This window comes from Rhinatrema bivittatum, chromosome 1 (assembly GCF_901001135.1).
Source record: "Rhinatrema bivittatum chromosome 1, aRhiBiv1.1, whole genome shotgun sequence".
NCBI lineage: Eukaryota > Metazoa > Chordata > Amphibia > Gymnophiona > Rhinatrematidae > Rhinatrema > Rhinatrema bivittatum.
The window spans coordinates 681,684,422-681,707,443 of NC_042615.1; the positions used below are offsets into that span (position 1 = coordinate 681,684,422).

The 23,022-nt window shown below is 44.0% G+C and overlaps 1 protein-coding gene across 4 annotated transcripts in view; it reads left to right on the forward strand.

The window, feature by feature from the left end:
* Positions 1 to 6,296: 6,296 nt before the first annotated feature.
* LOC115074713 (general transcription factor IIH subunit 2) overlaps positions 6,297 to 23,022 on the forward strand; it is a 105,659-nt gene continuing 88,933 nt past the window's right edge. The window contains exons 1-4 of one of the 4 annotated variants that reach the window (XR_003852326.1): positions 6,297 to 6,639; positions 7,109 to 7,176; positions 9,925 to 10,021; positions 10,114 to 10,191. Coding sequence is in view for 3 of the 4 variants with exons in the window: in XM_029574469.1 (XP_029430329.1) it covers positions 9,966 to 10,021; positions 10,114 to 10,191 (134 nt within the window). In the remaining variant the exon portion in view is untranslated. Of the gene's footprint in view, positions 6,640 to 6,698; positions 6,831 to 7,108; positions 7,177 to 9,924; positions 10,022 to 10,113; positions 10,192 to 23,022 lie in introns of those variants that run through there. The other 3 variants (XM_029574469.1, XM_029574477.1, XM_029574486.1) reach the window with 3 other exon arrangements.

The following is a 23,022-nucleotide window of genomic DNA, read 5'->3' on the forward strand; positions in this document are numbered from 1 at the left end:
TTTCGTGTCTATTCGTGCCTTTGCCAACTCAACGAGCTAGCAATCTTGAGAAGTAGATATACACGGAGTGGCTTGACGTCAGATGACGGAATGCCCTCGAGGTTCGCGCCACTGGGCATACTTAGACGTGGGTTGCGCGCGCACGCATACACCCTAGCAGGTACCTGAGAGGAGCAATGGCGTACGGCTGCACCATAGCTGTTCCGGGGACGCCAGAGAAGTCGGATTGACGACGATGTGGTAGCCATCTTGCCCAGGTAAGCGGGAGGAGCTGAGATAGGAGTGCAACAAATGGGTCGAAGCCGTCGAAGACTGACAGACGCAATACCTATTTCTGCAATGACTCCACTGGGGGGGGCGCAGACTCTGTGCAAAACTTTCTTGTGAATTTCTGGCCGGATAATGGAGAATCAGACTCAGGCTCAAGGGCTACATTACCATCTTGTTTTTTCCAATGTTAATTTGGTGGAAGACTAGGAAGACCCTTTAAATATACCCCTATTGGATATATGGCGAATTGACAATAAACTGGACAAAACTTTATGAAACTCCTTGAGTCAGCTAAAATTACAGAGGAAATGAGATCTAAACTGAGTGAATAAGAATCATTTGGATGCTATAGAAAAATCTTTGCAGACCGTGAATATTCAAATTACTTTTGGAAAGGTTCAGAAACCTCCAGATACCGCCCATAAAGCCTCATGACATCCAAGGATTGCAGGAGGCGAAACTCCTCTGTGTTCCTGACCTTATCCAGGGACGGCAAGGAAATAGACTGATTCAAATGAAACTCCAAGACCACCTTAGGCAAGAAGGATAGAACAGTACACAACTGCCCCTGGAATCACCCGAAGGAACGGCTCCCAGCAAGACAAGGCCTGCAACTCAAAAATGCGAAACACAGAACATATAGCCACCAAGAACACAGTCTTCAGGGTCAGTAACCGCAAGGAAAGGATACGCAGTGGTCGAAACGTAGGGTACACTAAAAAAATCCAGCACCAGGTTAAGAGGGAGGCTGAAGGTGTTTCACGCCCTTCAAGAAACGAGCCACATCAGGATGGGATAATAAGGGGACACCACATACCAGGCCTATGAAACATGTAAGAGCCACAACCTGAACCTTTAAGGAATTAAGGGCCAATCCTTTATTCAACCCATCCTGCAAAATATCCAGAAAAAGCGGGATCTTAACTGAACGAGGAAGAACACCGCACTCCTCGCACCAGACCTCAAACACTCTCCAAAACCGCACATATGCTAGAGAAGTGAAGAACGTCTGAGCATGGGGTAAGGTAGCAATCACTGCAGAAGAATATCCACACTTTAACAGGTGAGCCCTCTCGACGGCTAAACCATAAGACAGAACTGAGCAGGATACTTGTGAAGAACTGGCCCCTGCTGCAACAGATCCATATGAAGGGGGTCCTCCACCAGGAGTCTCCGCAAATCTGCATACCACGGATGCCTGGGCCAATCCAGAGCCCCCAGGAGTACTAGCCCCCTGTGGATTTCGATTCTGCGAATGAACATGCCCAGCAAGGGCCACAGAGGACAGGCATAAAGCAACTCATCTTCTGGCCAGACCTGTATGAGAGCATTGATACCCAGGGACCACAGATCTCTCCTGCCATTGAAGAATTGAGGATCCTTCGCAATGAGAGAAGTCGCCAGCAGGTCTAGGAACAGAAGGCTCCAGCGATCCATTATCAGCTGAAATGCCTGGGGATTCTTGAGGGTTCAGACTCTCCCTGCTGAGAAAGTCTGCTTGTACATTGTCTTTTCCTGAGATGTGAGAGGCCGATTATCATCTGAAGATGTCCTTCCACCCATGCCATAAGTTGGTCTGTTTCCTGCGACACTTTCTGGCTCTTGGTTTCTCTCTGGTGATTGATGTTCACCATCGTTGCGTTGTCCAACATCACACTGACCACTCCACCCAGTAGTCTGTGGCTAAACTGCAAGCACGCCAACCTGACCACCCGGGCTTCTAGGCGATTGATGTTCCAGAGAGCCTCTTCAGCCGTCCATCGTCCCTGGGCCTTCAATTCCTGATAGTGAGCTCCCCAACCCTGGAGACTCACATGTGATGTGAGCATCAATCAGCTTGAGGAGGACAAGGAAACTCCCTTTCTCAAGTGAGCCGTCTGCAACCATCACTGGAGGTGAGAGCAGATTTCCATGGGCAAGAGAAGCCGAACCGAATAGTCCTGAGACTTCGGGTTCCAACGAGACTGCAGTGAGCGCTGAAGAGGACACATATGCGCCCTTGCCTACGGCACCACTTCCAGAGTTGCTGTCATCAAACCGAGCACCTGTAGATAGCTTCACACCAGGTGGATAGTGTCCACGGATGCAACTGAAACATCAACTCTTGGATCCATACGTCCGGAGGAAAAACTTTGCCTCATGTCGTAGCAAACTCCCAGATACTCCAACAACTGAGAAGGCCGGAGACGCTCTTGGCCAGGTTTACCAGCCAACTGTTCTCCTGCAGCAAAGAAATTACCTTGTTGGTCACCAGACTGCTCTCTGCCAAAGACTTGGTCTGAATCAGCCAGTTGTCCAAGTATAGGTGTAACAAGATCCCATCTTTTCTCGGCGCCACCGTCACTACCACCATAAACTTGGAAAATGTTTTGGGGGTGTGGCCAGATCAAAGGGCAGCACCCGAAACTGATAATGGTGCCCCAGCACCGCAAAGCATAGAAAATGTTGGTGCTTCAAACGGATAGGAATATGAAGGTAAACCTCAGATAGATCCAGTGACGTCAGAAACTGCCCCAATCGTACGCCCATTATCACAGATTATAAGGTTTCCACAGATGCTGGTTGACATTCTAGAGGTCCAGGATGGGGGCACAACAAAATAAATGGAATAGTGCCCCATATTTTCCTGAGACGTAGGCATGGGAACCACAGCCCTCAGGCAGAGGAGCCTCAGAAACGTAGACTCCACTGCCTGCTTCTTTTGCAGGGAGTGGCAAGGAGACACCATGAACGTATCTGGAGGAATGCTGTGAAATTCCAACGCATAGCTTCCTGTATCACTTCCAAGACCCACTGATCCAATTAGATCTCGACCCACCTCTGATAAAAAAAATAAAAGAGATAGCATCCCCCTATCTCCTCCTTCCAAAGGTGTGTCAACAAACCTTCATTGGGAAGCTTGAGACGGTCCGCCACCCGAGCCTGCTCCCTTCTTGGACTGTCGAAGACAAAAGGATTGAGACCTATCAAAAAGCTGAGTCCTTTGAAAGGTCGGGTTTCTGTAGGGATGAAAATACTTGGAACCCCTGAGACGACCCCTGATAGAAAAAGGGCACTGCAATTGCTTCTTATCCTCTGGTAACTGGAGAACTGGAGATTCGTCCCACTTACTGGCCAGCTTTTCCAACTCGCTCCCAAATAAGAGGGAGCCTTTAAAGGGCATTTTTATAAGATTAGCCTTAGAGGCTGCGTCAACTGACCAATTCCGCAACCATAGCTGATGTCTGGCCACTACTACCGAAGCCACTCCTCTGGCCGAGGTACGGACCAAATCACAGCCCGCATCTGCCAAAAAGGCAGCAGCGGGTTCCATAACTGCTCTGGAATTCACCCCCAAATCATCCACCTCCTGAGAGAGAAGCAGACAAGAACTGCCACAAGAGTGCAACAGGAAGCTATCTGCAAGGTCAGTGGCACTGCATCAAAAGCCTGCTTAAGGATAGATTCAATCCACCTATCATGTACCCGCTGCCTTTCAGCTGTACAGGCAGCTAGGTCCATGCTGGGAACTGGCTATCAGACCAAGGCACACCTCTGAGGGACCAAGGAAGTCACCTCAGGAATTCTCAACTGGGGGAGGAACCTTTAGGTATCACCTCAGGAGAGTGGGGCTTTTGCTTCTCAATATAAAATTCTCCTTTCAAAATTCACAGAAATCCCCTTAGGGGGATGCCACTATCTGCTGGAGATGGAGAATACTGGCAGGCTGGGGTCACTGCAGGAGTATATATACTGTGATGTCAACTCGCTCCATCTCCATCTGCTGGCAGGGAAACATAACCCACTGGTCCTGAGTCCATCTGTCTACACACTAGGAAATTGAGATTTTACCTATTCCTGAATCCAAATGTCCTTCTTTGTCTAAAATATTTTACTTTCTTAAGTCTAGGAAGGTGCTTTCCTTAGAAGGAGCTATGGACTCTCTTGAATTGGATAATCCTGGGTTCTCTGATTGCCTAGCGTTGTCAATCAATAACATTCCTGTTAGAGCAAATTTGATTGTTCCTTTTATTAAGAACAAGAGAAAGATTTGTTTTCTAAATTTTGTAGAAATAGAGAGAGTTTTCTGAGGCCAGAAAATCTAAATGTTCACCGATGTCTCGTGGGTCACTCAAAATCATAGGAAATTATTTCTTCAGTTGCAATCACAGGTTCTGGCAATGGGAGCCAACTTCTTTTTTAAATATCCCTGCAAGTTGTTATGGTTTTGAGGTGTTTGAGTGGATTCTTGGGTTCTGTGGAGATGACCACGCCCACGGGGAGGGGCCCCGTGAGGAACCACAGTACTAAGCTAGACTCAAGGCGCACAAACACAGAGATTCGTCTTTTATTATACAGCTGATGTATACCACCAGAGGTGGCAGTAGTGAGGTCATCCAGAGGTAGCAGTCCAGGGACCCTCGGCAGAGGGGACCCGTCTCAGAGATAGTATAGGGAGATCCGGATGCAGGATCTCAGTGTAGCAGAGCTGTAGATGAGACAGACTGAGAATGTTATATTACTCACTAAGTTGGTAGCTGTATAGGTGGAGATCCCAGCAGGCAGAAGTAGTTGAAAACAGGCACCGAGCCAGGGAGAGCAGGCCCTCGAGGAACGAGTACCTGATCCCAGATAGGCACTTGAAAGAAAGCAAAGGGCCCCCGAGGAGCAGGTACCCAGATTAGAGAAATACCCCGAAGGGCAGAGAGAGCTTCCAGCGGCAGACCGGAAGTTTTCCATCCATTCACGATCCTTGCTAACTCGATGAGCTAGCAAACAAGGGCAGCCTAAATACCCATATGGCGTGACGTCACTCGAGGGGGACGCCCCCGAGGTTTCCCCCATGACGTGGATAAAGACGTGGGTGGCGTACGAGCGCACCCTAGGAGGCCCTTAGGAGAAACATGGCGTGAGGCTTTGCCATAGCCGTTCCGGGGATGCCGGAGAGAGCGGCATGCAGACGTGGTGGTAGCCATCTTCCCAAGGTTAGCTGGGAAAGCAGAGAGAAAGGTGAGACACAAAGGTCGAAGCCGTCTGAGACCGACGGACGCAACACAAGTACCTCATTTCATACCAGCAGAACCAATTTGTATTTATGGATTTTTGTCATTTGGAGACATTTATCAGGGATAAGGCTGGTGGGTTGAATGTTGTTTGGTATTGTTATAATCCCCTCCCCCCATTATGTGGGCTAATGGCACACAGTTTTTTTTTGTTTTTTTTACCTTTGTTTCTTTATTATTCTTGTATAATTGTACCTTTCTTGATTTTCATTGTGGTGAAAATGTAATAAAAATTTTAAAAATTATAAATTAAAAACAAACAAACCCTATTTTACAAGTGCTCAGATAAGGCAATATGTGCTAATAATTAAATCATAATTTTACCATTTATTTATTTAATTAATTAAAATACTACTTCAAAGTGAGCCTGCATTAGATGGTTTAGTTCCCATAGAAAATAATGGGAAAATCTATCGGAAGCTTCATGTTTAAATAAATACCTTTTGGAGCTACAAAATTAGCACCAACTTAAAGGTCTTTCAAATGAGCCCCTCCTGTTTTTATTTGTAGCTCCTGTTAATTTTTACCTGTACAGTCCCAGTCTGCCACCATGTGCTCAAAGAAAAATACAGTCCACTATACAGGCCTGGATTTGCCATGACACACTAGGCCTGTGACTAGGACATCAGAAATCTGGGGGATGAGGTGGAGGCAGCAGTCTAGTTGAAGATACAGTGTAAAACTACTTTAGCTTGTTTCATAATGTAATATAAAAGATATACATGTTTGCCAATTAGATTTAGAATTTTTTAATTTTTGCCACAGGATCTACCACAGGAAAGTAGTTGGCACTTGCCTTAGACCTTCTGCCCCATTTTGTCCAAACTTGGGAAGGAGGGAAGAGGGGGATGACTGGGGGTGAGACGGTTACAGGGGTGGCAGCACCAACAGTGTGCCTTGGGGGCGCCAAAATCCAAAATCCGTCACCGACGCTATATGTATGATCATTGTCCCCCCATGAGCCACTACTTCTGGTCCCTCCTTAAGCCCTGCAGCTCGACCTAACCCGTGCAGCCGTCATCCCTCTTCAGGCGCGATACCTCGCCCCTCCCCCGCCTTGGGGGACCCTTTTTCCTGCTGCACCGGACGGCTCGTGTTTCCCTCCGGATCACTAATTGCGCATCCCCCTTCACTATAGCTGCTCCGGCCGAATCAATTGCCTTGTAGTTCCTCCCTCTTACCCCTTGCTGTGTTGGTGCTGCTTCTGAGAGAAACCCTCGCCTCTCTGAAACTATAAACCGGGCTTGCAGAGTATCGGAAAAGTGTGCGGCCCTGACCTGTCGATCCCAACTGGCAGCTTTTTAAAACGGCAGCACCCGACCCAAAAGTAAGCCTCACCCCGTAAACAGACGCTCTTTTGCCCTTCTGGCGCTGCACATGGATAAGACTTTTATGCCCGTGCGATCGCTCTTGAATGCTCCACGCTTCTCGTCAGTTGTCGGAACCTTCTCCCCGGGTCTGTGAGCGGCGGCTTCGCTAGTGCAGCGCTGATTGCTCTCCGGCGTGTAGTGGGTAGAGGTACCTGTCTGCTGTGGGAGTTTACCCTCAGAGTCTCTCGATTGGTGGTGGGTGTGCAACCGATTTCTCTTTCTCCTCCGGGGCTCTCCCAAGTGATTGCCGTGTGTATTTCTTGACCGCAGGGGCCCAGCCGGTTCCTCTACACTCGCTCTTCGCTGTTGTGATTCCCCTAACCCCAGCGTTAGATCTGTTGCATGGGATCAACTTCTTTTTATACCCGTTCACTGTTTTTATTAGGCTACTGTTTTTATTCGGCTTTTCCCTTTCACGTTTTGCAGGTCCTTTGCGGAAGGTGAAATTGTCAGCGTGTGACAGTCTTAGAAAGCTAAAGAATTTACATTTCTTGGTAAGAACGAACACGGTTTGCTAGTTTTCTCATAATATTGACCAAGTAGGGAGACAGTGGATCACACTTAAGAGTGTGCTCAAATGACTTGGAGAGATAATCCCTAAACTTAAGATTGCTGGATTTATGTCCGCAGTGGGAGAAATTATTGGAATTTGAATTCTTTAAAATTGATTGTATTTTTTTTCACTCAGTCGTGTTTCTTTAATGTGAAAGTGACACATTCTACTTCTATAAAATAATAATGGGCTCTGGACTTTGTATATAAATCTTTAATGCAGATCGTGTTCTGTCATGCAGTACAGCAGACAGGTTACAGTGCTCTGGTTACAATGACTTACTCTGGGCTTTGTGGGTAGGGTGTGCAATCACATTTGGCTAAATAAAATAAATACATAAATCTTGGGTTGAGAACATTCCTGACCCAATAATTAAGGTTGGGGGAGAGGAATGATAATGGAGTTCCCCCAGCGAATTGTACACAGCTCCTCCAACAGCATGCAGGAAAATTGTATTAACCAGAGTGTGAAGCATTTTTCACTCATCCTGGTTCCTCTGCCACATTGCAGTATGACCTTCTTGGGATTTTTTATCTTATGTACAGCTTACTTGAAGCATTTGTTCCTTTAATTCAATATGTATTGAAAACAAGGTTTGCACCTGCTGTGCAAAATTGGAAATGCACACAAAGGAAGATATTTTATCTTTTATCAATTAAATATTGCATTATATGCCAAACTGGCACCAGGATCTGATGGGTTGATAGCAGAATTTTATAAACTGTTTAGAGGGTGAGATTTAGGTGTGATGTTTGATGCCTTTGTAGCCAGTAAAGGATTTGCTGGTAGTGAAAATAAAGCTGCTATTGTTATTCCTAAACCAGACAAGGACCCCCTCAGTTCCAGAATCCTATTGTCCCATATCACTTTTAAATGTTGATATTAAAATAATCAAAAATTATGGCATATAGATTGGCTGGAATATTGGCCAAACTTATCACTGTTGAACAGGTCGGTTTTGTCATAGGGAGACACGTAGTAGTTAATGTTTGAAAGATACTGGCTTCCATGGATTATTGTGCTGCATATAATTTACAATTCATCCTTATTAATTTTGATACTGAAAAAGGATTTGACAGTCCTTTTTTATTTATACTTGTTGAGTTTTGTTTTTTTTTTTCAGGATTCTTTGTGAATGTAGTTCAGGCATTATATCACAAACCCATTGCCTTGGCTTTTGTGAATTGGTATTTTTTGATGATTTCATATTGCAGCAGGGGACTAGACAGGTCTGCCTATTCTCCCACTTTTGTTTCTTTTGGCTTTGGATCCTTATTATAGGCTGTTGTAGGTAATGATAAAATTTCGTGAATTAAGTTTGTGGCATTTGCTGATGATACTTTGGATCATTTATTTCATCCTGTTCCCAGATCAGTCCAGACTCCTGGGTTTTGCCTCCCTTCCAGCAGATGGAGACAGAGAAAGTTTCACAGGCACCGCCTCTTAACCCAGTGTGCCACCTGCATCTCCTCAGTATTTCTCTATCTCCAGCAGATGGAGTTGGTGCAAAACCTGTGGTTCTGTACCGGAGGGGGGGAAAAAAAAAAGAAAAGAAAGAAAACATAGTTGAGATTTTCCTCTCAGGAGGTTGTCAGGTCCTGGTGGGACCATCACTCCTGGTAGCAGGTTGCGAAAGAGCAGGGGTTGGGAACCCCAATTTTGCTCTCTGAGATGCTGGAGGGTGACAGCTGATGGTCCGGCTCCCTCCCCTTCAGTAAGGATTGAGGGAAGCTTTTGCCACCATTCTTCAGGAAAGTACTCCTTTTCTTTCTTTCCTGTTTGTAAAGTTAAAAAAAAAAAGGTAAAACAGGAAAGGCAGTTTGCAGCACTGAAGCAGTTGCCAGTGCTTTCTGGCTCTCGCCCCATCGCTGGCAAGTGTCCAAGCTACTTCGGTCCTGTGGTTCCCAATCCTCTTTTTGCTAGCGTTGGCGTATGTAGCGTGGTCTCAGTTGCGCCAGCCATGGCATATATTAGCCGCTGCTTCGCATGTGCTAAGAATGATGTGCGGCTTTCTAAACTTGGCTGAAGTTCTCTTCACCAGAGAGGCAGCGAGGGCCAGTCGTGGGGATCTCTGGCGGCATCCCCCAAGCAGCACGACCCTTGTAGCTTCCTGGCTGCTTGGCAGGGCGAGTACAGCAGCCATCTTAAAAACTTTTGCGGCTACTGAAGAGAGGGTGGCAGGGGGAAGGGATCTCTCACCAGTGCTATCGCTGACTGATTCGAGCCCAGAGGAGGCCCCGGGGGGAGGGATCCCGATCCCCTGGGAGGGGATTTTTGTGGTCTTTCACAATTTTCTACGGATTTTATTCTCTTGTTGCATGAGGCTTATATGGCCAGTAGAGGCAAGAAGATTTGCTTTCCCAGGGGCAGGGCCCCTGGGGGCCTGCCCAGAAAGTTGCCCAGGTTGTCGGAGATTCTGGGGGCTACAAGGAATCGTACAGTCCAGTGATGCAGAGGGCTGCAGATGACCTTTCCTCTGAAGAGTCCGACTAGGGGCTGCCCTCGGGGGATGTTCCTCTAGGTGACCATCGGTTTCCCATGGTTTGCAGTGGAACAGTATAATCAGCTTTTTCTCCATGTGCTGACACTATACTAAAATTACAGGCAGAGGGGGGTGGCTGAACACTTGCTGGTACTTCAGTGACCTAAGATGTTTGGCAAATTTCTTAATAAAGATTTTATTTTCCAGATATTACAACATTGCAAAGCCATTAGGTTGCAGAGAAAGCAATGGATGACGAGCCCGAAAGAGCCAAGCACTGGGAGGGAGGTTATGAGCGCACATGGTAGGAGTGACTTCTTTTGCCACCTTGTTTTTCATTTCTCTTACATACCAAGGTCTTATTAAAGCTAACCAAGACATGTATGTTGCTCATAGGGAAGTCCTCAAGGAAGATGAATCTGGATCACTCAAAGCAACTATAGAAGATATTTTATTTAAGGCCAAGAGAAAAAGGTGAGGACTTGGTAAGATTTCTTGCAAGCATGCCCAAGTTCTTGGGCATGCTTGCTTTCAGTCTGAGTAAAAATGCTTGCTTTCAGTCTGAGTAAAAATGATAGGCTTAAAAGCTTATGAACAAAGTTACTAGATTTTTGTGCTGTTCCCCAGTTAGAAAATGGTGTTACTTCCAGGGTATTAGATTTTACATAAAAGCCTACTAAAAATCAATGTTCTACTTTTTTTAGAATAGAGAGAGAGTTGTATATGGGCTGATTTGCATGTTCTAAGCTTAAACTGAGATCTATTCTAACTATAGTACCTGTCTGTAGGACAAGAATTGTCATGGTTAAAAAATGTAATTACAACTTTGTAAGCTTGCAGATAATGGGCTTCTGCTATCATGTGCACTTGCTGATTTATAGTAATTTATTCTAAAATAGCTGAACACAGAAAGGTTGATATTCAAAAGGGTTTGTCCATCTAAATTTGTTGAAGTTAGCTGGACAAATCCCAAGGTTTGAATTTCTTACTCTGCTGAGTGGTTACATTTTAAGTTATTACCCGGCTAATAAAAGGTGATTCCAGAACATTCTGGGACATAGCTTCAGCGCTAGCCAGATAAAGTTATTCTGCTAACTCTGTTAGAAAAAAAACTTCTATCCTACAGTTAGTCAGATAACTACAAAAAAAACCAACCTAGGGGTAGAGCCCCCCATTCACTCCCAATGTGTATTAAAATTGTAATGTTGAACACCACTGATGATTTATTTTTCTTTCCTTCTCCCACTTCCAGTCCCCCTAATCTTAAAAAGAATTGTGGGCAAAAATCTGACAGCTACTGGCATTTAATTTGAAGTTATTCACTTCATTCTGGCAATAAGAACTGTCCGTGAAGGGACCAATCGCTGCCCGAGTGAAGTGTATAAATTCATATTTAAGTGTCAGTAACAGAGCTATTGTCACTTAATATTTAGTGGAGTGGGATACGGTAAGAGCTCCTTCTCTTCCCGCTCTGCTGTGGGGATAGTTTGGGGGGATGGGAGGGAGGGATTTTTGCTGCTCAGCGCTACAGTTTGAAAACATATTGGATGGGGGCAATTGGTGGGAGGGTGGGGGGATTAGGCTGCCGTTGGCCACTATACTTTTATTTTTTCCAAATACTGAGTAAGCCAGTGAGCAGCAAAATTACTCGGGCAACTTTAGCTGAGTATATTCAGGAGAAGATAAGTTCCACTGAGTGTGCAGTTTAAGTCATCCAGGTAACTTTACCCAGATAACTTTCCCGCTTCCCGGCTAACTCAATATGGACCTTTTTAATATTTAGGGCCATCATACAATGTATGCCTGTGGAAACAATCCTTGATTTTTCAATGTACTTGCTGGTGGCCTGTGATCTAGTAAAGCAGAGCTTTCCAAACTTTTCAAGTTGGTGGCACACTTTTTAGACGAACATAATTGCACAACACAGTAATTCAGTTTACTAGCAAACCAGAGGTTAAAGGTTAAACGAACAAAACATATTTTGACAATTTATGTATGTTTCCTTAAATATATACATAGGTTGTGTCGTGAACACTTTATTTATCTCATGAAAACCTTTCATTTATATTAAAAATATATATTCCAAGATTGTTATTGTTATAATTTGGTGGCCCCCACACTCATATACCTCTTCTTTTTGATTGTTGCCAGTTAAGTGCTTCACTCCCTTCAGGGTTCAAGCCTGCCGTGGTGCATAACACCTTCCATGATCACCAGACGCTTGCAGTCAGTACTTCTCGTGGCCAGGCCTCATCGGCAGCAGCAGCCAATGACAGGGACAGCTGGGCTCAAGTTCCACCCACCAAGCCCCCCAAAAAACACGACAGCAAAAATCGCCCAATAATAAGCAACCCATGAACCGGGAAAAAAAAAAAAAGTGAATCGCTAGGAAAAAAGCCCAAACTCACATCGGAGTTGACCGGGCTTGCGCGACACACCTGTACACTGCAGGCAACACACTAATGTGTCGCGACACACAGTTTGGAAAGCTCTGTAGTAAAGAGTGACTGAAACCAAGATCAGGAGTCATTTCCCCAGAGTTTTATGTGCTTATTGAACATTAAAACTTCTGCCAAACTTAGAAACATCCTGTGAGCCTCAAAGAAGCATTAAATACACAGGCAGGTTCGGGATGGTTGGCAGGACCCCAATGTGGATGTGGGATGGCCACTGAGACTCAGTTTTACAGAACTTGGTATAAATTGAGTCCATGGGAGAAGAGAAGGGACAGAGTTGTAATCTTCCACTCTGTCTTCTTCGGGCCATACCAGAGATAATTCACTTTTACAAATGTAAAAACAAGATTCAAAATTATATTAGTTGTATAGATGGGCATGAACCAAAGTGATTCCATATGCTTAGTTCTTGTTTGCAGAAACTAAAATGTGAATGTCTGGTGGTACATGTGTAGTGTTTATATTAATGCAGTTCAGAAGATTGACAGCTGCTCAGTTTCAGTATTTGCAAATCTGAGCATCACTTATTTTCATGGTTTCTAAGTTAAACAAATTACATACCTATTTGAAAATGAAAGTGTAAAATTATTTCTGGGTAATTTATTCTCCAAAGTAACAAGTATCAGGCAGGAAGCATTGTTTTCTTCAGCTTGGTGGCTTTGACACGATACAAGGCTTCCACACTTTAAGCAAGAATCAGCAGAACTGTTTTGAAGACAATTGAGTTGGCAGCTTTATTTTATTTCATGTAACATTTTTCTTGATTATAAACCAAATCAAAGGGATATACAAAAGCAATGTAATAAAAAAAAAAACAAAAAACTGTGACCAGTTAGTTGCTTTTCTTCTAGAAATGACCACCGTCCAGTGCTTATATTGGAAGGAAGCCCTACCAATAAATGATCTGCCGCAGACTGCATCCTAGAGCTGTCCTTGGAGTGAGCGGGCGGGTGGCAGCTAAAGTAAAATTCTTAAGCTTTTCCTTAGTGTCTGTGAAGACTTCTCCTACTCAGCTATTCACCCAGCAGTAAATGTAAGCAACTGGGGCTCTGCAGTGCTAACTCTTCTAAGAACCCTATGCAGGTATTGCACTGATGCATATAAAACATGAATATAGGGACAAACAGCTGAAATGGGCAGTCAAGCAAGAAAGAATGTTTTTAAAGACTTAAGGTGTAGCCCTAATACATGGAAATTTGAATCTCCAAGAAATAAAATACAGGGAATAAATAGAGAAGGCAATAGATCCAAAACACAGTCAATCGAATCTTTTGAGCAATCTCAGTTGTACTGTTGCTTTAAAGGACAATTGGATGTTGGTGTAGGTAATATTCTAAATATGTGCTGAGCTGTTATAGCTTAGACTATATCTAAGTATATCAGAATAAATCTCCTCCTGGAGGAAATGACGTTATCGGGGTGAACGGCTGCTGAGAACTGAGCTCCCTTGCCAGATTGCTTGATCTAAACTTAAAATAAGGCATCCGAAGCTGCAAAATAGTGACTTTAATTCGCATATTTCATATGAACCACAGCGATGTCGGTAAGGAAGAAATTAATAGACATTCGTAAATTCTCCTACTCTAAAACCTCCGAGGAACAGGAGGCTGCTGAGGGGAACATGGCACCCGGGGAGGGCTCAGAGGAAGAACTAGGCCGTGAGCTTACTCAAGGACAGATTAACATGGATGTACCCAGCTGTGATGAATTTTGCGGCTGGTTCAGAGACTTAAGAGAGGACATTAAAAATTATAAAAAAAAGAGACCAATGATGTAATTCATGAGCTGAGAGAGGAAATTTCAGATCTAGGTCACAGAATTGATGAAACTGAAATTTGCACTGACGTCCACGCAGTAGAACTGTGGCGGATCAGGGAGGAACAGATGGCTACGACAACAGAAGCTGAGAGGATCGCTAAAAAATTAGAAGATATAGAAAACTGCACCCGCAGGTGTAATTTAAGATTTCGTGGCAAACCAGAATCTCCAGAATACGCTGACTGTGCCGCAATGGTCACTAAACTATGCTTTGATTTATTCTTACCAGCAAAAAACCCTGATGACAGGGCCTCATTCACATTACAGATTGAAAGAGCACACCGCTGATTGGGTCCCAGAATTTTAAATTGAACCCGTGATATCATTGTGTGCCTTCTATCATTTGTTACTAAGGAAAAAAATTTTAATGAGTGCATGAAAGAAGAATACATGGAACTGGGAGGGCAATGAGATTGCTGTGTTTGAGTACATCTCCCCCTCCACACTAAAAAAGAGGCAAGATTTAAGAGAGATTACCGGTTGTCTGCGGAAAGAAAACGTTTGTTATAGACGGCTGTTCCCATTTGGATTGTGGTTTATGAGCAAGGGAATTTCTTATTGGGTAAAAACTGTTACAGAGGCTGCGACAATTCTAAAAGAAATGGGCCTCACAATCACAATTCCACTGGCGGCTAGGGCCTTCAACAAAGCACGCCTTAGAAGAACATTCCTGCTGGCAGCGGGTAACGCAAGGAGGCATGCGACTCAGGCGCAACTCGGCGGGCTCAACTTCATCAACAAAGTAAACTACATGAGAAAATGACTTCTTATCGTGATCAAGTTATCTTACTTCTGCATATGACTGTGACATCATGGATCAGAAACGGATGACAATTGATTAAGGCATGAGACTTTAGTTGTTTTATAGACCACTTTTACCACAGAAAGCATTTCATCCTAAAATGAATTACAGCCATAAATTATGGTGCTCTGGCGAGGGGCACAGCAGCCCTAACCTGATATATTCCTCTAATGGAGGGTTTGACGGAGTTTGGGCACAGCGCCGATGGGGTAGGTTGGGGAGGTGGAGGGGAAGGGGATAGTCTTGCTAAACTGAAAGGTAAACAAGGCAGGAAGCACGAGTGAGTTTACATGATAACTTTCACAGTGGGTCATGTTTATGTCTAAAGGGGGCATTCAAGCTATTGGGGGATATAAATGCTAAGGGCAAAGGGGGAGGACAGGAAGAATGCTGTCAGATCTGGTGAAAATTGTATCCAAAAAAAAAAAAAAAAAAGGCGCTTGCTCTACAAAGAAATAGATAGATTATGCACCCGTGTTGCGTTCCTTCAGGAAACACACCTCAAAAAGAGATTCGAGTCGCTAATGCAATCTGCAAAATTTTCCCATAGATTCTGGGTCGCGGGGGTGGGGATACTAATTAGGAGGGATATGGTTTTTTATCTCAAATCATGGTATGCAGACCCAGAGGGTAGATATATACTAATTAACATTGTACTGGAGGGATATATCTACTCACTTATTAGCATAATAATTATAGGAGGGGGCTTTGACATAACACTAAATGTGTTCCTGGATAATTTGACCAGCTACAGCGGAACCCCGAGAGTTGCCAGAGCTGCATTAAAACATATATCACAAGAGAAACTACTGGATATATGGCATTCAAGGTTCCCTAAATCACAGAACTATACTTTTCATTCAAATGCGCATCAATCATACTCGCGTATAGATATGTTCTTGATGGATAAAAGAATAGCAAATAAAATTAGACAGGCTGAGATAGATCTAATGACATGGTCAGTGTTATGTTTGTGGCATTGTGGACCCTTGGTTGCTGTGAAGATAACTCCGCCCACGGGGAGGAGCCCTGTGGGGAACACAGTGATAGGCTAAACTCAGATAGCAGACACAGAATGGAAGGCTTTATTGTACTGCTGTAGGTAGATGGTATGAAGCAGGAAGATAAAGCACTGAGGTCCACGAGGTACCAGTACGTTCAACAGTCTCAGAAGAAGATGCTCACCCAGATGTTTCAGAGAGGCGGGGACCTGCGGTGTGGGCAGCGCCGAGCCTGGTGGGTGGAGTTGGAGCACCGGATCGCAAAGGTACTCACAGGAGTGTAGGTGTCTTCCTGGTAGAGATGGTGTGACTGAAGATCCGTGGTACAGGATACTAGAATGGTAGGCCCTTGAGGAACGAGTACCTGGTAGTCCAGAGGTCCTGTAGAATAAGAGAGAGAGAGACCCCCGAGGAGCGGTTGTCTCAATTAGTAAGGCCCCGAAGAGATGGAAGCGAGAGACCCCCAAGGAGCAGGTGTCTTGAGCTTCTGAAGGAGCGAGGCCCTTGGAGTGTAGAACGACATCTAAGCGTGCAGCTTAGAGCGGTCAGAATAGCTAAACCGAAGTCCTTGCTAACTCAATGGTGGTAGTGAAGCGGAGGCTTGAAATACCTGGAGGTATTGACGTCATGCGGTGGGGATGCCCTTGAGGTTCCCGCCATGACGTGTATTTGAGCGTAGGAGAGGTGCGTGCGCCCGCCCGCCCTAGGAGGCCATGGGAGTGAGCATGGTGGACTGGAGACGCCCATGCTAGACTGGAGACGCAGAGGCCCTCGGCATTTGGCACCGGAGGCAGCCATCTTGCCCAAAGAGGAGGAAAAGGGAAGAAAAGAGGTAAGGCAGAGTGGTCGCAACAGTCAGATCATGCTCCAGTATGGGTTACAATGTCTATCAATCAATCTGACCAGGGACGGCAATACTGGAGACTAAATGATGCTTTGCTAGAAGATTCTGATTTTATTAAGAAATTAGAAGGGATTATAACAGAGTATCTAGAAATAACAACTCCAATGAAATTTTCCCACCAGTGCGATGGGATTGCCTGAAAGCAGTAATACGGGGCCACTTAATATCCAGAGCCACCTATATAAAACGTAAAAATAGGGAAGACCGAATGTTGATCTTGCACCAGATCAAAAATTTAGAAAGAAGACATAATCTCTTTCTAAATTCTGACCATAAAAAGTTGCTTTCATTGCGCCAACAATTGGACTGGTTAGATTCCGCCTGTATTGCTCATTCTTTATTAATTACGCATCAGAGATTTTTTGAGGGAGGCAATAAGGCAGGCAAATTATTAGCAAATCAACTCTGCAAATGAGCAGCACAGAACAATGTGATTAAAATTAAAGATAGTAATGGGAATATACTAACAGATAAAAAAGATTTCAGGAGGAGATTTTCCCAATTTTATACGGCTCTTTATACAGTAAACACTACCATTAAGCAAGAAGGTATAGACAATTACTTAGACAAAGTGGAGCTGCCTCTCCTATCAGATACTCAAAAAGAGATTCTAGATAAAGAGATCATGGAGGTAGAGGTTGCTGCTGCTATAAAATCTTTAAAATTGGGGAAATCGCCTGGCCTAGATGGGTACACGTCATATTTTTATCAAAAATTCAGCACCATATTGATTCCTCCCCTTGTAGACATGTTTAACTCTCTTCGAAGTCAGATTAATTTGTTGTTCAACTCTACTCGCAGGAATAACTATACTAGCTAAGCCAGGACATGACCCCATGGTCTGCGAGTCATATCAACTTATATCATTATTATTATTAAACATAGACCTGAAATTATTGGCAAAAATATTGGCTTCTAGGTTAAATTGTTTTATCGCCAATTTTATACACTCTGACCAAACAGGCTTTATACCGGGACATAAAATATAGATATCATGTGGGTAGTGAAAAGTCGCAAAATCCCATTTCTTTTCTTTTCATTGGATGCAGAACAGGCCTTCAACTTAGTACACTGGTCCGTTCTTTTTCAAGTCCTTCAGAGGATGAAATTCGTAGGCTTTTATCAACAATGGCTAAAGCAGCTATATATTCCTCTCCTAAAGCCTGCATAAAAGTAAATGGAGGCTACTCTGATATGTTCGAGGACTGCAGAAGCATGAGGAAGGGGTGTTCCCTGTCACCTATTTTATTTGCAATCTTTTTGGAACCCCTTGTGACTAAAAATTAGAGCTAATGAGGCAATTTCAGGTGTTGAGGTGGGAAAGTTTTCCTCTAAGCTTTCATTATTTGCAGATGACATGCTACTCACATTAACAAACCCAAAAAACTATCTACCAGCAACAGTAATAGAGTTAGAAGAGTTTAGTTCAATAGCTGGGTTCCGCATCTACTGGGACAAATCTGAAATTCTAAACATTACAGTACCCAATAATGAGATTCAGTTCCTTAAAAGACGTATGCTGTTTAAATGGGCCCATTCCAAAATTAAATATTTGGGGGTATACATAAATAGCCAAGACTATCTGTTAGTATAAATTATAAATCCTTAATGGCAATATGGGGCAAGGAGATGGAAGAATGGACCAGATATCTCATCTCCTGGCTGGGGTGAATCACAGCTATAAAAATGAATGTGTTACCTCATATAACCTGTCTATTCCAGACACTACCAATTAGCATCCCTGCAAAGATATTGAAAGAATGGCAAACAAAATTAATGAAATTTATCTGGAAAGGCAAACACCCGAGAATAGCAAGGAGGGTTCTATTTCTCCATAGATTGAGGGGTGGACTGGGGGTACCAAATTTCTTGGTATCTGGCGGCGACACACCTGAGAGTTATAATAGATTGGCATAGTAAAGATAATGTCAAATCTAGGGTAGCTCTACTGTAAGCTCTGGTGGGGTCCCAACCAATATCCTCATTAATATGGCAACCAAAGAGATTCAGACAGCTACCGGCATTGGTACCCCCATCATTGGTGGCTGTTCTTGAGGAATGGGAGAAATGGAGACTCTCTTTGGGAACGAGGGAATACCATTATAGTACTTCTTTTTTTCATGATCCATAGTTCATACCTGGGATGTTAAATCCTGCTTTCAGGCAATGGCAATCTCTAGGGATCACACGTTGGGAGCATATGTGGAATCATGAAGGGCTGTTAAACTTCCCAGATTTGCATCTAAATATGGTCTACCAGATCGGACCTTATTCCCATATCTTCAATTATGTCACTTCGCTATACAAACAAAGATCCAGGAGCATCTTGGGCAAGGAGTCTCATATTTTGAATCTCTTTACAGACATGCTGGCTCTGTTAAGGGAATTATTTCTAAAATTTATACGTTCCTGAACAAAGATCCACTGACCAAGCCAGCTTTTATCAAGAGCTGGGAATAGGACCTACGGAAGGAGTATACCACAGATCAATGGCTGGGCATATATGCTAATATTGCTAAGGGGTTAATCTCAGCACAATTGATAGAAAATAGCTATAAAGTACTATATAGATGGTATTTAACACCAGAACATCTAAATAAAATCAATACTAAGTACAACAGAATATGCTGGAAAGGTTGTAATTGTTTAGGCTCATACATTCATCTCTGGTGGGAGTGCCCAAATATAAAGGCATATTGGAGGGAGATTCAGAATTGGACAGAGCAGATGATTCAAAATAAAATAATATGAGCCCTGAGAATGTTCTATTACATGTTCCTATTGCTCAAATAGGGAAATATGAAGAACTATTGGTGAGAGCTATATGTGCTGTGGCTAAACGAGATATTGCTCTTAAATGGAGAACACTGCAGGCTTCATCATAGAGGATGTGCTAGTTGCCCTGCGAGTTTGAATGCTGCGGGCAGGCTCATGAAGAGCAGCAGCAGAACAGGCTCCTTTGGGCTCCCGATGGGGAGCCTGCCTGTGTTTGTTTGAGTGTATGTATGTAAATGATAGCTTGCCTGGATGTGTGTGAATGGTAGCCTGCCTGAGGGTGGAGGTGTGCGAATGAGAGCCTGCTTGGGGGTGTGTGCAGATGTGAATCGGAGCCTGCCTGGATGTGTGGGGGTGTGTGTGTGTGTGAGAGAGAGAATGGGAGTCTGCCTGGGGGGCTGGAGGGGATATGAATGGTAGCCTGCCTGAGGGTGGAGGTGTGCGAATGAGAGCCTGCTTGGGGATGTGTGCAGATGTGAATCGGAGCCTGCCTGGGTGTGTGTGTGTGTGTGAGAGAGAGAATGGGAGTCTGCCTGGGGGGCTGAGGGGATATGAATGGGAGTCTGCTTGGGGGCGTGAGAGCGAGCATATGGGAGTGGGAGCCTGTGTGTGTGTGTGTGTGAGAGTGGGAGCCTGCATGTGAGAGTGAAAGCTTGTGTGTGTACATATGTATGGAAGTGGGAGCAAGAGCCTGCATGTGAGAGCCTGTGTGTTTGTGTGGGAAGATAAAGCTGTGTGTGAGAGAGAATGTAAAAGTGAGAGCTGTGTCTGTGAGGGGGAATTGGAGACAGCATATGAGACTCTGTGTGTGTGAGCATGTGAGAGAGAGATCCTGTGTGTATATGTATGTATGGGAGTGGGAGCCTGCATGTGTGAGAGAGCATGCGAGAGCTTATCTGTAAGGGTGAATATGAATCATGTGGGAGCATGTGACAGCATGTGGGAGTGAGAGCCTGTGTATTGTGTTTGTGGGAATGGAAGCATGTGTGTGAAAGAGAGCATGTAAGAGTGAGAGCCTGTATGTGTGTGTGAGTGGGAGCCTATGTGTATGTGAGAGAAAGCGTATGGTGTATGAGAGAACATGTGAGAGAGAGTCTGTGTGCGTGTGTATGAAGGAGGAAGGAAAGAAGATAGGAGGGTGAACAAACAGAATAAAAGAGACCCTGCAAAAGCAATAAGGAAAAGACAAACAAAGCGAGAAAAAAAGAGACAGGGACCAACCGATTAGAAAAATGAGATCAGACAACAAAGATAAAAAAAAAATAAATTATTTTTCCTTTCAGTGATTGGAATATGCCATCTTTGGGAATGTGCATTTCTTAAATATTTGTATTTTGCTTTTTCTTTACTATTCCAGTGTCTCGTTTCTCAGGCTTTCCATTTCAGTTTTGTCTACTTGTTTGTTTCTAATTTGTAGTCCCTTATTCTGCATCAGATAAGGGTCTGTCTGTGTTGTGCATGGGTGACTAGAGATGCAGTATTTTGGCTAGTGTGTAGTTTCTCTGTAGGGATTTGTAACATTCTGGTTTGTTTTGTTTGCCCACTAGCAGGGGCGGCTCGAGGCAGTCTGCTGCCTGAGGCGAGGGATGAGATGGTGGCCCTATGCCCCGCTTCCTCTCATTTTGCCCACCCTTTTGCCCCACTACTGTCGGTGGAAGCGGTGTCCCTCCTCCACGCCGCCAACCTGGCCTCTGATGGCAGCAGCATCCCTCTACCATGTTGCTGGCCTGGCCTCCGGTGGCGGCGTTCCTTCTCCAGCTGCCACCGGCTTGGACTCCGGCATCGGTGTTCCTCCTCCTTTCAGCCGCTGCTGGCCTGGCCTCCAGCTGGGGCGTCCCGCGACAGCGACCCTCCTCTTTAATGCCGCCGCCGGCCTGGGTCGGCAGTCACGGCAGGGGCAGACAGAGTGAGGAGGATACCACAGTGGCATTCTGAGAGGGGCATTTTTTTGCTGCCTCAAAATTCTGCCACCTGAAGCGGCCGCCTCATCCTGCCTCATTATAGAACCGCCCCTGCCCACTAGGTAATGTATTAGTGTTCTAGGGCCTGGTGTAATGTTTGCCTTTGCTGCATTTTCATAGATAAGGTTGCTGCTGTTTGAGTCCTGAGAGTTACTGCTGTTATGGTCTGGTAAGGTTCTAGATATTTATTTGCAAGGGTTTGTGTTACTTCACAAGGTGTGTTTGGCAGTGAAGGGAATTTGTTTTGCTGTCACTGAAGTGACACCAGAATTTGGGGGGGGAAATATTTTTTTTTTTTTTTTTTTGCATGTCCTAGTTTTGTTCTGCACCTGTTGCAAATCTTATGATGGTTATTATGATTATTGCTGTTTTATTGTACTCTTTTATGCATTTTTGGAAAGAGGATTCATAAAAGAAATATTGATATTTGTTTTTTTTATGTGATTGGATCTGATGTTTCTGTTGTGTTCTTTGTTTACTTTTTACATGATGATAATGTGCATTTATTTCCAACCTTGGAATCACTTTCTTTCTATATGCCGACGATATCCAACTTCTAATCCCTATAACAACTACCATTGAAGAAGCCATATCCCTCACAGTAAATTACCTCAAATCAATCAAAACTTTTCTGAACCAACTAAAACTTTGTCTAAATATGAACAAAACCGAATGGATATTAATAAAGAGAAACATATCAACTCAATCTTCTCAAATACCCAACATTCAAATTGACAACTCTAACATCCAAATGAAGAATCCTATAAAGGACCTTGGTATCTGGTTAGATAATGAATTGAGCTTTAAAAACTGTATAGCTATAAAAATGAGAGAAGGCTTTCATAAACTACAGATTCTCAAACATCTCAAACCCTTACTGTACCCAAACGACTTTAGAACGATTCTACAAACTCTTATTTTCTCAAGCATAGATTACTGCAACGCAATCTTTTTAGGACTTCCTCAATCCACTTTAAAACTGTTACAATTATTACAGAACGCAGCAGCACGAGTGCTCATGGGCAAAAGGAAGTTTGATCATATTTCTCCAACATTAAAAAACCTTCATTGGCTACCAATCTCACAAAGAATCAAGTACAAGACCTTAACCATTCTACATAGCGAAATTTACAAAGAAAAGAATTCCTCTCTAGATAATATGATCGCAATTCACAAGTCTCCCCGTACTTTATGATCTTCTGAAAAATTACAACTAATCATTCCCCCCCTTTGTCATCTGCGAAACTATCTGCTACTAGAAATAGAGCCTTCTCGATAGCAGGACCCTTAGAATGGAACTCTTTTCCAAACTACTTATAGAAACATAGAAATGACGGCAGAAGAAGACCAAACGGCCCATCCAGTCTGCCCAGCAAGCTTCACACATTTTTTTTCTCTCATACTTATCTGTTTCTCTTAGCTCTTGGTTCTATTTCCCTTCCACCCCCACTGTTAATGTAGAAAGCAGTGATGGAGCTGCATCCAAGTGAAATATCTAGCTTGATTAGTTAGGGGTAGTAGGGGTAGTAACCGCCGCAATAAGCAAGCTACACCCATGCTTATTTGTTTTACCCAGACTATGTTATTC